Genomic DNA, 14371 nt, shown 5'->3' on the forward strand with positions numbered 1-14371 from the left:
AAAGACAGGCCAGAACCCATGGTTTGGTCCTAAAAGGAACCAGTCACTTTCCAGGGACATCCAGCGAGATCCAAGGGAGGCCAGAGTCAGGCTGTAGGAGCTCGTCAGGTGGCCCGCTGAGGACGGACAGAAGACGGCCAAGCGGGAGGCCATGGCTTTCCGGGACAGAAGGAGCTGGAGTGCTGACCTCCCTCCCAGAGGAAAAGCGTGTTGTCTCAATCAAGGGCCTGTCCAGACCTGGGTCTCAGAGCCGCCACGCCCTTCAAGCTCCACCAAGCCTGGGACTGTCACCAGGGCCTCCATGACTTGCTTCCCAGTGCGTTTGGTCCCTGGGCTGCCCATATGAGCCCCTCAGAACCTGTCCCAGGCATGCAGGCTGGGAGCCAGAAGCAGGTCTCCAGCACACAGGGCACTTGCCACCTCGTCCCCCTCTCTGCCCCTTATTCGTCCCTCTTGCTCGTCCCACCCCCGCATCTTAGGAACCCCCTTTCTCCCCAGGAGCTTCATTTCTTCACTCACCTCCAGCACCCCCTCTCTATTCCCTTTCCCTCCGGGGGTTAGAAGAGGTGTCCCCTGGCTCCTCATGCCCCTCTCCCCCGCAGCAGTGAACTAAGGCAGACATTGGTTCGTCGTTACATCATTCCCCCACAATGTATAAATACGATACATAAAAATCATTTGTGAGCTGAGCAGTGAATGAACGGATATGTAGATGAATTAAGATGCGTACATGGAGATGAACCCTTTTGAACACAAGATAAAATAAAAATTAAATTACATTCTGGTAAAACAGGGATGTGGATGAAAGCTTAGAGCCCAGCGGAGTGTGGCATAGGCTGGTGAGAGGCGGCGGCTGCTCCGCTGGGTGGCGGGAGCCTGGGTTCGGGGACTGCAGCCTGCACCAAGGTCCTTGTGCCAGCCTTGGGAGGCGCGCAGAGTCCCTGACCTGGAGAGGCAGTGACATAAAAAAGGTGGCTGTGAGGAGGAAATGGTGGGATTTGGAAACAGGTGTGCAGATGGACGAGACTGAGGAATCAGAATCAGAGATAGCTGTTGTGAGCAGAAACTGGGCATTTAGGAGATCAGGTTTGCAGGTCCTGGGAGGAACGTGAGCGTTCAGTATCCGTGGTTGTGGAATACCCGGATGGAAGTGCCTGCCTGCAGATGGAAATTGAGGATGAGAATCTGGAGAGGAAGTCAGGATGGGGGTCCTCACCCAAGGCCACCTGCATCCTCTTAGACGTGGTGGAAGAAGCTGGGCAGTCGGTGAAATCTTTGCGCTTGGGTAGTGTGCTCTGAGGACTTTACCTGACATTTGACCTCTGTCATGCATCAGCGCAGGGGACAGAGGGAGGAGGGTGTGTGGTCATCACATGCTCATGACAAGTCCTCACCCTTCTGCTTATGATGGTGTCACACTAAGGCTCCAGCACCAGGAGCTGAGAAGGCTGGTCCTCATAGGAGAAGAATAAAACTCACATTACCCAGCCTGTGGCTCTCGTCAGGCCTGGCCTCTGCCAGCAATGGTGACCTAGTGGCCGTGGCGGCAGGAGCCACCCGGGCAGTGACCATCATCGCTGTCTGCTTTGGCTCTCATGGTTTTTCTTCCTGCGATGCTGACCTCCGGCTCCCTCGCATAATCAGGTTTCACTCACGTATCCTTTAAAATGCCCTTGATTCTGCCTCGATCTGGGAGCCTTCTGGGAGCCCCCTCGTTGGAATGAATCACAGTCTTTCCAGCAATCCCACAACACCTATATGAGACCACTTATTTAATAATGATGACGCTATAAAGCAGAGCCTGCTAAGGCACGGAAATTCAACAGACTGCGGACTGCGGGAGACGGCTCCTGTCTGTTGTGCGAAGGACCAAGACTGGCGCCGTTCAGTAGTTCCTCTGACCAGACACACCGGTGTTTTCCGGGGTTCAGCGGCAGAGGCTCCAGGGTTCAGGGATGATGCCGGGTCGGGAGCATGGTCAGCGCTTCACTCGGTGTTCCTGTAGTTTGCCTGGTGGACTCTGGAGCAGCCTTTATGTAACAGACAAGCTCAGGGTCGGGAGGGGACAGCTAGTCCAGCTGTCCCCACAAGGTCCCTGCCTGGTGGTCATTCAGCTCCTGCCAAAGCATGTCCAGTGCCTGTGGAAGGAAGGTCTGGGTGTGGATTGTCAGGGCAGGATACAGAGAGATGAACACTGCTCACCTTTTCCGTTGATTGCTCATCCTCTGTCTGACAGGACAGGTTAAATCACGCCAAGGTAAGAAATAACTCTCATCTCAGGAGCTTTAACTAACCCAAGTGTCTTGCTCACTCGTGCCCCATGTCCGTCACTGGCCACCCTGGGGCCTCTCCTTCACTTGTGGTTCCAGGATGAGGGGGCACCCCCCACCCTAAATGCTTTTTGCTCTGTCAGAGGGGAGAAGGGGAGAGACGCTGGAACGCTTTGCTGTGGCTCGTAAACACTCCATCCTTCTTCTCTGCACATCAGTTCTGCTCCCCGACCTCCAGCCCCACCCAAGGACGGGGAGCCTGGAAGGGCGGTCTCGCTGTGCTCCCAAAGGCACAGGGATGGAAGTGCGCAGGGCAGCAGCGGTGCCCACCCTGCTGGCCTGGGGCTGGTCTGGGAGGAATAGGTCCCCACATCTCCCACGCCATCGCGACAAGGACAACAAAACCGGTGTGTGTGGAAAGGGCCCCATTGCTCCCCAAAGTCTCCCCAGGTGAATTGGAGGAGCCACTCTCACTTGTAAGGACCCTGTTCAGGGACCATAAGAGGCAACTGGGAGAAGCCACCCAGAGATCAGGATGAAGTCTTCAGCCTCCCCCGCCCCCGACCCCCAGCAGGACCGGGGACCCCCGGAACCAGCTGGCCTCCGCTAAACAGTTTTCCTCAGTATGGCGACAGTGATGAATCCACACTGCTCCTGAGGTGGCAGCTTCCCCTATAAATCAAGCCCCAGAGAGGGAAGATGCAGTGATTAAAAGTGGGACCTGAAGTCCAAGCTGTAATCAGTCAGAGATTTGTCACCAGAGTTGGAGACGGGCCGGGTGCCTTTTCATGGATGACTCAGGCCTAGGGTGGCCATCTCTAACTCTGTTAATTATCTCCACCTAAGTGGCTGAAACCGATGACGTAAAGAAAAAGGAGAGACACGCACAGCAGAAGTCACAGCTGCTGCCTCCTGGGGCTGGCGTGCCTGGCTCCGAGAATGTGGGCTTCCTCTCTGAACCGGAGGAGGCAGGGTGCTGCCTTGGCCGGCGCAGACGGCTTGGCCAGGACAGCTGCGAGGCCCTGTGAACAGATGCGACAGGGACACAGGGACACACTGCCTCCCACCAGGCAGCTGAGGCTCAGAGGGGCTTGCTGTGCCCCGTTTACCCATTCAGGCCACTGGCCCTGGGCCGATGGCTCTTCCACATTGATTCCAGGGTCACTGTCTGGGAATTCTAAGACGTGGGACATACATGTTGTTTTTCCCTGGACTTGAGAATAAAGACAATGTCACTTAGTTATGCAATGCTTTCTTATATGTGAGCCTCTGCATGTATTTATTTTTAGTGCATTTCCCCCCTCCCTGCCTCCCCCATCCCTGACACCTGCATTTGCTCTCTGGGGCAGTTAACTCATCTGACTAAAGAAGAGGGGAATGAGACCAAAGTCATGTTCCGTATCCAACAGAACAGTCTGAGACAGCCTGCTCCCGCCCCCCCACCCCCACCCCCCGAGAGGTCTGGGTTTGTGATCACAGGCTGCGACCCTAACCCCAGCCAGCCATGCTGCGAACACATGCACTTGGTCAGGTCAGATCATTTTAACCAAATACTGGTTAAGTCTCTGCTAAGTGCAGAAAAGCGCTTTGCAAATGGCGATGAGAGAGGACTAGAGCTTGGCCACGACGGCTTGTGGGATAGTGGAGTGGATCCACGTGTGCTGGGAGGCGGGAGGAGGGGAACGACCCCACAGTGGACAGAGAGGTTGTGGACAGCGCCCCAGGGGAGGGTCAGAAAGCGTGCTGTGGGGTGCAGAGTTGCAGGGTGGGGTGCGGCAGGATGGGCAGAGCGTCCATCAGAAAGTGGCATTTGACACGGGCCTTGAAGGGTGCTGAGAAAGATTTTGCTGGGAAGACCAAAGCATTCATGACGGCCTAAGCAATTCACACACACGTACACACACATGTGCGCGCACACACTCTCACACACATGCACACTCCTATGTGATTGGCAAAGATGGTGCATTTGTATCTCTACCTTGGGGTTTCCTGACTGCTAGTCTGGAGGCCATATTTCTCCTTTGCAGTTACAGTCCGATGTCTGTTAAGATGTAACAACCTTCAGGAGGTTAAGCTCTTCTTACCCAATTTCCGCCTGTGTGAGTGGATGCGGGTGGGGGAGCTCCATCTTTTTGCTGGTCCCCTCCCACCGCATGGCCCTTCTTGGTCTGGACGGTGCCTTTTCTCCACAGCCTAAACTTTCCCTCTTGTCACCATGACACGTTCTGTCTCTCGGGCTCCTCTTGACCCAGCCGCCGTCAAGCAAAATGCTCTTTCTTAATTTCTTCCCCGCCCTCCTCTATTTGAAGTAAATGCACGTGTTTGCTTTAAGTTTGTGAGTTCCTATGGGAGGGTGCACGGGGGCTAGGCACCCGCGAGCAGGGCAGTTACAGAATCACTAGACACCCATCAGTGTTGCTCCTAGCAGGTGCTGCCTCGGGTCAGACCTCACAGGGGTGGGGTGGCATCTTCTAGTCCTCCCAGTGGTCACCCTTGGGGGGCCTCCAGGAACAAGGGCCTTGTCCCGGCAAGTAGGGTGCAGAGGGCCTGTGTCCACTGAGGTTGGGTATAAAACAGGCGCTGGCACCAGAAAGAGGAGGACTTCCCCGAGCCCAATCCCAGTTCGGGGGCAGTGACTCTGCTGCCACAGGGACGCCTGTGTCACCAGCAGCCTGGAGGCAGTATGGGGCAGACGCCCGCTGCCCCCTCTCGCTGACTCCGCCCTGGCTCTCTGCTCCCCCCTCAGCTGGTGCTGCCGGAATACTCCATCCACAGCCTCTTCTGCATCATGTTCCTGTGCGCACAGGAGTGGCTCACGCTGGGGCTCAACGTCCCTCTGCTTTTCTATCACGTCTGGAGGTAAGTCTGCCTGGGGCTGGCCTGCCCGCCCCCTTCCTGCTTGGGCAGCCTGCCCTCCAGGGACGACGTCCCCCAAACGGACCAGCCGCCGAGGGGCTCCCTCTCACCTCTCACTTCGGGAACACCTTTCTCCAGCACCTTCTTCCCACGCTGCTCTCAGGCAGCAAGTCCACTAAGGGGTGGGCCCTTTAGAGGCTCTGCTGACCGCAGTCCCCGCCCTGCAGGTCAGTGTTCAAAGCAGCTACAGCATAATTCACAACAGTCAAAAATAGAAATGCCCTGAGTGTTTATTAACAGATAAATGGATAAGCAAAATGTGGCATATCCTTACAAGGGAACGTTATTTGACAATAAAAATCAGTGAAGTACTGATACATGCTACAACGGAATGAACCTCAGAAAAATTCAAGTGAACAAAACCACTCACAAAAGGCCATTTATAGGAAATGTCCAAAATATGCAAATCTACAGACAGTGGACTGGTGGTTGCCTGGGGCTGGAAGGGAGGGGGCTGGGGAGTGACCGGTAATGGGGACAGGCTTTGTTGTTAGGGTGAAAAAAATGTTCTGAAATTTGATACTGGTGGTGGTTGTACAACTCTATAAATATGCTAAAAACCACTGAATTGTGTAACTTAAAAAAGGTGAATTTTTTGGTATGTAAATTGTACCTTAATTTAAGAAAAAATCAACACCTACCAGATGGGCTGGGTTTTTTGGGACAGTTCTGATTTTAACTATTGTATCCTTGCCAAGACCATGCACCAGGTCACGTGCTTTGGGCTGTGTGGAAAATACAGTTACCAAAGGGATACAGGAGGCAGGAAAGGGGATTGCAAAGCAGTAAAGAATGTGATTGTGCAGACAAATTAACCCCCCTTTACCCCTCGCTCCCAGAACTACGATCCCCCCAAACATCTATCTCATCATTGTCATTTTACCATAAATTAGAGTCTATATTTAGTCACATCCTGGATATTCATTCCTTCATTCAGCAAATGTAGGGAACACCTGCCACATGCCAGACATGGTGGGGGAGTCCAAGCTGATGTAAAACGTAATCTCTACCCTCCAGGAATATATATATATATACCCTCGTGATAGAGGGAAATACTCTGTCCTTAACAGATATATGAGGCATCCATGCAAGAGTGCAGAGACATGAACATTCAAGCCAGACTGGAAGTGTGATACTGGAAACGCTGGGAAAGCACATTCCAGGTGGAGGGACCACCATATGCAAAGACCCAGAGGCCAGAGAGCACTCACTGGGTCTGGGGAACAGCAGCTGTTCCATGTGCTGGAGGGACGTGAATGGAGACGGGCTGACAGACCGCTGGGGATCAGGCACGGGGTCATCTGAAGCCCCTGGATGGGGAAGTTGGAGCTCATTTATTCTGTAGGGACTGGTCGGCCCTCAGAAGCTCTTGGGGAGGAAAGGGCCAATGCCTGGCCTGATTTTTAGGACCGTGGTGCTGGCTGCAGTGCGAAGGGTGGCTTGGAGGACGAAAGTTCAAGGACAAAATCCAATGAGGAGGTTAGGACAGAATTCCAGGTGAAGAGGTCATGGAGGCTTGAACTGGGTAGTGGAGGTTGGGATGGAGAGAGGAGAGGATTCGTGGAGGTAAAGTGGACAGGCCTTGGCCAATAATTGGGAGCAAGAATTGTGGGAGAGTGAGCCTCTGTGTTGGGGGGGGGGGGGGCTGGGAGGGAGATGCTGCCACTGACCAGAGCAGAGAGAAGTTACAGGTGATTGGTTAGATAGGAAGGTCCTGCTTTAAGCACAGGAAGTCTAAAATGTGACCTTAGAGAGACGTCAGACTGAACCGCTGTGGGGTGGAAATGTGTCACATACCCACTCAGGGACCTTCCACACCTCCCTTGCTCAGCAGCCACAATAACCAGGTGAGTAGGGGCTCCTTTTCTATTTTACACACAGGCACACAGGCACTCACTGTGTCACTGCCTGGAGTCGCTCAGCTAGGACGCAGCAGGGCCAAGGGTCAGCCCCTGGATGGCAGTCCATGTCCTTGTCACCTGGCACGCTCCCCGGAGGGCTGGCTCCTCTCCCTATGAAAGGAATTGAACCCAAGGTCCCTGGACTAATGTGTCGCTATTCCAGGCACCAAAGATGGGGTTCCCTCACCAGGCTGCTCTTTGTGCCCCGCTCCTGAGGGCTGTTGCTCCTCCCAGAGGGAGAAAGGGAGAGGCAGCCCGCATCCTGGGACTCCGAATGTTCCCGCGGTGACCGGGCCTCCACGTCTCCTTGCCAGGAGGGGCCTTGTCTTCTTTTCTTTTTTCTTTTTTGAATCCCTGGCAGGGTCTAGCCTTGTTCTGGCAGTTCATAAGCACTCAGAAAATGAATGAGAAAAGGAACGAGGAGGGAGGGGTCCTTTAAACCTGCAAGTCCTTAACCGCCCTCCTTTTTTCATTTCTGTTCCCCATCTGCCCCCACCCCCTCCCTTCCAACAGTGCCAGTCCAGTGGCATTTCTCCTGCAGACTGAGCCCCGTCTGCCCCAGTTCTGTTTCTTTAAATACAAGTAGAACTATGGAGCTGGTATCCAGTCCCCGTTCTTTGCAGCTGATTCGCATCCGTCCCCTCATGTAATCATCACAATAGCCCTTTGACATAAGCAGTTTCCTCCCCATTTTACAGATGGGTAAGTTGAGGCTCAGAAAGGGTAATGACTGACCCGAGGAAGGTCGGTCTGGTGACCAGGGAGCAGCAGAGCTCTGACACCCTTGCCTCAGCAAGGCCACAGCAAAAGTAAATAGGTTTTGAAATCTGCCCCTGGGATGAGGAGAGGCGAGGGGCCTGGGGGGTTATGGGCTGGCCGATATCCGTGGATCTGCCTTGTGACCTCCTGTTAGCATAGCGGCCACGGCAGGTCTGTCAGTGCCAGCCTGTGAATTGCTACGTTCCACGGATGTTCCTCAAAGCCAGTGTGATTAGTCTGGTCAGAGCCCGCTCTCCTGGTCCTTGTCACAGTCCAGAACCACAGCCTGTCCCAGAGTGGCAGGAGCCATTAATTTACCCCCTGGGCTCCTTTGAAGGAGGCTCCGCTGAGGCCCCGGGGGCCATGTGGGGCAGCGGAAACGGAGGGCAGCCCTTGCCTCTCCCGGCCACATGCAAAGGCACCCCTGCCCGGTTTCTCCTGGGCCGCGAGTCTCCGCTCCTGTGACCAAGGCCAGCCACGTGGAGCCGCGGTGGCATCTGAGGCACGCAGGCTGCTCCCTCCCGTGTCCTGCCTTCCACACGCTGCTCTTCCTCTCACCCAGGGTCCCCCTGGGGCTGCTGCTCTCGCCCCGCGGTGGCCATTGCTCTTTTTGCTGTTCTGGGTCCTTCTGTCACTCCAGTGGGAATATAATGTCCCTCCCAGAGTAGTCAGGGTTTTAAAAGAGGGTCTGGCTAGAGGGACGGTATTTAATCCAAAGCCGTTGATGACAAGGTGGCATCGAGGCAGTGAGACGCAGCTGTACCTCAGCCCACACCTCCACCTGTACTGAGAGCCACGTGGGCACACAGCACAGACCCCTCGTCACACCCTGCAGAAAGGAGGCTCTTCCTGGTACCTCCCGGGTGCCACCAGGTGACATGTTTCCCCTCCGTCGGAGCAGCTTCGCGTGCGGGTGAAGTCTCGGCGCCACCTGAGACCCGAGTGGCAGGAGAGTCACTAGAACCTGCTAGAAGGCAGGCGGGGCTGTGGTTCCAGCAGAAGACAGAGCCCTGCTCAGCAGAGCTTCCCGGAGGGCAGTCCAGCGTCCGGAGGGCACGGCCCCGGGGACTCAGAGCTCCCTTCTAAACCTCAGAGCCGGTGACACGCGTCCTCTCCCCCGCAGGTACTTCCACTGTCCCGCAGACAGCTCGGAGCTGGCCTACGACCCGCCGGTGGTCATGAACGCGGACACCTTGAGTTACTGTCAGAAGGAGGCCTGGTGCAAGCTGGCCTTCTATCTCCTCTCCTTCTTCTACTACCTGTACTGGTGAGTCCGCGCCGGCCCGCGGGTCTGACTCCGCAGGGAGTGGGGGGGGGGGGGTTCGGGCCAGCCTCCTGGTCTGCGGCGCTGGCCCACACGGGTGGGAGCAAGGGCTCCCGTGTGAAGCGGTGAGGGACAGAGGTCCTTGCCTGTCACTTGCGCATCCTCAGGGCTCTCGGAGAAAGCACATCCTACTCTTCCCCGGGAGGGGCAGGTCTGCTTCCCATGGGGCGCAGCCTCGAGCAACCCCGCAGCCAGCCACGCAGCTGCCTGTGTGTGAGCAGGCCTGGGACCACCATGGAGACCCCGCGGCAGCCACACATCCCCAAGGGGCGTGTGCGCCATTGAGCGCTTACACCTGCACTTCTCCCGATGTGACAGGGCACCACTGCAACTGAGTAGAACTCACTGACTTTGCAAGTCTGCCGCAGGCATCACCCCCTTTTCACCTCTTCACCCAGAACATCCTAGCTGAGCCCATGGCTATAAACAGACTGCCTTCCGGTCCCATACCCCAGAGACTGCCTTTCCTGGAAGCATCTCTTCCCTCTTCCTGTTCCCCTTTGGGCTCCTCTCTGAGGTGTCTCTCCTGTCACTTTGCTGTCCTGTTGATCCCTGTGGCAGGGCATGATATCTTCCAGTATGCCAGAGCTGTCTCCAAAATGGCCCGGCTGACAGCAGCTGGGTAAGGAAGAGGAGGGTGGGGGGTGGGGGTAGATTCCAGGGCTGCATTTGTCCAGCGTTTAAAAACGAGCCAGGCTTTGGTCTAAGAGCTTTACATGCATCGCTCAGCTTATGAGCTAAATGCTGTCATTGTCCTCATGTTAACAAAGAGGAAACGGAATCCAGATAATTAGATAATTTTCCCAGTGACAGCTGACAGTATCACAGCTGCCAGTCCATTTCAACTCTGATCCCAAAGACTGAGCTCTGAGCTGCCACCTGTCTTAGGAAACCTCTAGAAAAGTCTTGATCCAAGTGTGGTCTTTGGAGTTCCTGTATCACAGTCGGGGGGAGAAGAGGGAATGCTTCTCAAAATGCATATTCCCGGGCTTCGACCTGCTGATTCAGAATCTGGCGGCTCGGCAGCTCAGCTGAGGGTAAGGCCTGCGCCCTGGGGTGCTGCTGCGTCCTGCCCCCTCTCCCCTCCTCATCCTGTGTCCAAAGGACTCAGGGGCCCTGGGTGGCTTCCCCTGGAATACCCAGCCTTGGAGGGGTGTCAGTTATTCCTCCATGTTCTTCTTGAAGTCAAGGCTTGGTTGAGGCTCCTCCTGGATGGATGGAGTGTCCTGGAACATTGCCTGCTTCGACTTGCAAGGAGCCTAAGGGTCTCTGCGGCCTTTCTGGAGATTTCTGAGGTGCCAGCAGGTTCCCCCATGTCCTCTGACTCCAGGCCTGGCCTCCCTGGCCACTAGAGCTCGCTCCGGCTGGTTCCTGTCTTGGGAAACCTAGAGGGTGGCCCAAGCCCTCTTGGTGACTTGACTCCTGGGCTGACATGGAGGTTCGGTTTCTTCCCTGAACATGCTCAACCTCTTTCTTTGAGGCCTGCAGACAGTCCCTGCATAGAGACATAGACTGAGCGGCCTGTCCCCAGGGGCAGCATGCGATCCTCAAAGCCAGCCGAACAAGGCCTGCCGCTGCCTCCTGCCCCATGAGCCTGGGACCCACCTTAGCACAGGTGTAGACAGAGGCGGCCCAAGCTCCCTCATCTGCAGCAACAGCTGAGCCTGAGGCACTGTGGGGAAGAAGGCACAGGAATTCAGACGGCAGCGCAGCTCTGCCTGCTGGGCTGTGGGGTGGAGGGGGCCGAGCGGGGCGTTCGATACAATTGTTCTGTAACTGATCGTGTTCCAGACATTCTGTTGGACTGTCTGTCCTCGAGTTCCTCTGGAGCTGCTTCATGAGACGGTTGTTAATGACTTTGTATCCAAAACGCAATCAGAAACAACTGCTTTCCAGGCCTCCCTGGGACCCTGGGTGGCTGCCAAGGTTCTGCTTTCTCCCATGGGGGCTCTCTGGGGGCCCCGTTTCTCCCGCTGCAGGAGCTCCCAGCCCTCATCTGGAGCTGGTAGATGGCACTGGCCTGTCAGCCCCGGCCACTGTCTTCGAGAGGGAAGGGGACGCACGTGTATGGACAGCTGTGTCTGAGCTGAGCAGAGGGTGAGGCTCCAGGGACAGCCGCTGGACTCTGTCCACATCGGGCTGGGATTCTTGAGACGCTCAGAGAGGTTAAGAAATGTGTCTAAGGTCTTAGCCGACAGCTATTTATCTGGCCCCGGAACGTGGCTCTTCCCACTACACGGTACTAACCCTCCCGGCCACCAGCAACACCCCTCCCCAGGCTGCCCGGTGGACCAGGAGGGGCCGGCAGGTTACACCGGGTGGGGACTGCCTATTGCTAATGCTAATGCTAACACTAACACTAACACTAACATACTTACACTAATACCAGCTGGTTAGTCCAGTGTGGACTCTGCCTGCTCAACAGAAAGATCTTTTCAAGTCAAGAGCACAAGCCGGTGGATACCCTCTAGCTAAGGTAGCACCCCACCCCTGCCCAGTTATATGGTTTTCTTGATGGTAGGGAGCTCGTCTGTGTCTGCAGTGCCTGGCCCACAGTAGGTGCTCACTAAACCCTCGGCATGGCTGTGGGGTGGCTGTGCACTCCCCTCTAGGTGAGGGCAGGGCTGCACACTCACCACCATCTCCCAGCATTGGGGTGATGCTGGGCACGTGGCAGGCGCCGGGCATGCAGGAGGTGCTCCACGACAGGTCCTCAAACACGGGGCTTCAGCCGCGCGGAAGTGCTCCCTGGGGCTTTGCAGCCAGGCAGGGCTGGAAGTAAAACACTTCAGGTTTTTCCCTTTGGTTTTCTTTCCTGGATTTTCCTTTTTTCTCTCTGCCACGTGAGAAGATGCTGTTTCTCTTTCTACCAAATCAATAAAGTGTGTATTTTGTACAAAACATTCCTTGGTCTTGCGGAGCTGGCCTGCGCTGACAAGCCACCCAGCCTAAGCTGGGAGCCCCGCGCATGGCTGTCCTGTGGGCCCGTGGCAGCTGGTGGGACCAAGACTCCACCGCAGCAGCCCTCTCCCCGCCCCCCGACCTGCCTGCAGTCGTGGAACGAGGACTAACAGCCACAATATTCAGTCTTTTCAGAGTAATAATAGGCAGTCAGAGCATCACATCTTTTATCCGAGAGACACAGTAGCCTCTCTTAACAAATGTTTCGTCCAATGAGATGCTCTAGTGACAGGAATGACAAGGGGCTGGCTTTTGGCAGGTCCCTCTTTTGAGGGCCAGTCTGAGCCCCCCACAGCCCCGACTAATGCCTTCTCTCCCCTTTCTGTCTGCATCCAGCATGATCTACACTTTAGTGAGCTCTTAAAGACTGCGCACATCCTCAGAGACTGGGCTGGAAGAGAGCCAAGGCTGAGAAGTCACTTCTGCTTGTGACTGGAGTGTGGATGTATGAGGAAGATACCCAGCTGATGCCGACTGACTCAGAACACGGACAGGCAGCAGCCAGTGGACCACGTAAGCCTTGTGTCCCAGGCTTCAGCGTTCACACCCACACTCGGGTGGTACATCCCTTCCGGACCGCTCCTGAGCAGACATCGTTGCTTCCTGGATCCGCTTCATCAAACATCTCCCTGCACGTTCCCTTTGACTTCCTGGACCCTGGGAGTCAGGGCTGGAAGTCTGGAAGGGGCCTGCTAAGGAACGGAGTGACCCAGCGTCAAGGCTGCGTCTGTGGGACCCATTGGAGTCTTCAAGAATACCATGGGCCCCCCAAGGCTCTAGTGCTTCTTCCAAGCCATGGCCACGCCCGTCCCCTCCATGAGAGCGTCTGGAAGGTGTGACTTTGCCTTCAGCTGGACCCAGTCTTGAGCTTTCAGGGTGTCTGCGCATGCTCGGCTTTGTGAGAGAGCCCGGCTTAGTGACCCTGGAGCTGGGTTGGGGGCAACATGTTGGTCATAAATTGTGCCCAAAGTCATGGATGGGGGTGGGCCGGGAAGGAGGAATCACAGAAAAATAATTGTTTTTAGGAACACTTACTACATGTTCAAGATGTTACCACCCAAAGCCACCACTGGACGCTTGAAGACAAACAACTGGTCCACACTAGTCAACGCTACCAAGGCCAGAAAATGCCGAAGCGGCTGCTCAGGACAGGGGGGTTGGCAGCTGAGACATGAAACAACATAATTACAGCTTCGTTTTTTGATGCTGCACCATCCGCACTGTTTAGTTCAACGTGAGGATGTTCGCTTAGTTAGAATTCTCCCTGTGACTTCCCCTCCTTTTTGAGTGGGAGTTGTGCTGAGAGGTTGTAAATAATGAAAAGTCTGAGATTTCTGTGGTGTTCAAATCGGGCACAATGATTGTGGCCTTTATTCCCCCAACTTCCCTTCTTTTCTTCTGTTTGACACACACGGGCTAATTATACGTGTACCCAGCTCCCACCTGGACCCTGTGACTCAGGCTTATGAATGGTGTTGGTGTAATGCATATGTGCTCCGTTTCCAGCGCAGTGACAACCGGGGTGTCTCGCCCACCCGGCTGCCTCGCTGAAACCTCATTACTGGCTGGATTCACCTCCGTGTGGCTGGTAAACTGGTAGGTAGAAAAGGCAGAGCTTCCCAAAGGCATTTTGCTTCTAAATATTCTACCGACAACAAAATACAGACTTTTGCTCTTAGGCTGAAGCTCTAAAACCAGAGAGTTCCCAGTGGTATTTTTGGAAGCAGGCTTCCCCTTGGCCCATCCCCACAGTCCCCGGCGGGGTAAATGTGGTTGGGATGGAGAGTCACCTTTAGGGTTGCCCGGCCTTGTCTTTGACACCATTCCTGGGAAGACCCACCCCCCTACATCCAGAGGAACATCCCCAGTGTCCAGGATGCTGCCGGCAAACCTAACCCCATAGCTTCTCACAAATACAACTGGATGGGAGGGGTCCACACGGCCTGGGTCACTTCTCACCATGGAGCTATTTTGTTTGTTTTTAAATTGGGCTGGCCAAAAAGTTCATTTGTTTTTTTCCCATACAATGGCTCTAGTGGCGCTTAGTTGTCTTTAACTTCATTCGAAACAATTTTGTTAGATTGTAGCTGTCATATCAGCGTGCATTTAAAAAAAAATGTACAGAAATTGGTGAATTTTTGTGCAGCCATGTTAATATTGAAGATGGAAGAAATACATGCCCTTTTCAGCATATTATGCTTTATTATTTCAATAAAGGTAAAAACACAACTGAAACACAC

The 14371-nt window shown here is 54.9% G+C and overlaps 1 protein-coding gene across 3 annotated transcripts in view; it reads left to right on the forward strand.

Annotated features, from left to right (window-relative positions):
- The window catches only part of CNIH3 (cornichon family AMPA receptor auxiliary protein 3), a 153665-nt gene extending 140086 nt beyond the window's left edge, over positions 1-13579 (forward strand). For all 3 annotated transcript variants that reach the window (XM_090263530.1, XM_090263528.1, XM_090263529.1), the window contains 3 exons: positions 5017-5129; positions 8970-9113; positions 12468-13579. In XM_090263530.1, the coding sequence (XP_090119656.1) occupies positions 5017-5129; positions 8970-9113; positions 12468-12495 (285 nt within the window). In that variant the 3' untranslated portion in view covers positions 12496-13579. The remainder of the gene's footprint in view (positions 1-5016; positions 5130-8969; positions 9114-12467) is intronic.
- Positions 13580-14371: the final 792 nt, after the last annotated feature.

This window comes from Furipterus horrens, unplaced genomic scaffold, assembly GCF_987537825.1.
Source record: "Furipterus horrens unplaced genomic scaffold, mFurHor1.1.pri manual_scaffold_15, whole genome shotgun sequence".
Lineage (NCBI taxonomy): Eukaryota > Metazoa > Chordata > Mammalia > Chiroptera > Furipteridae > Furipterus > Furipterus horrens.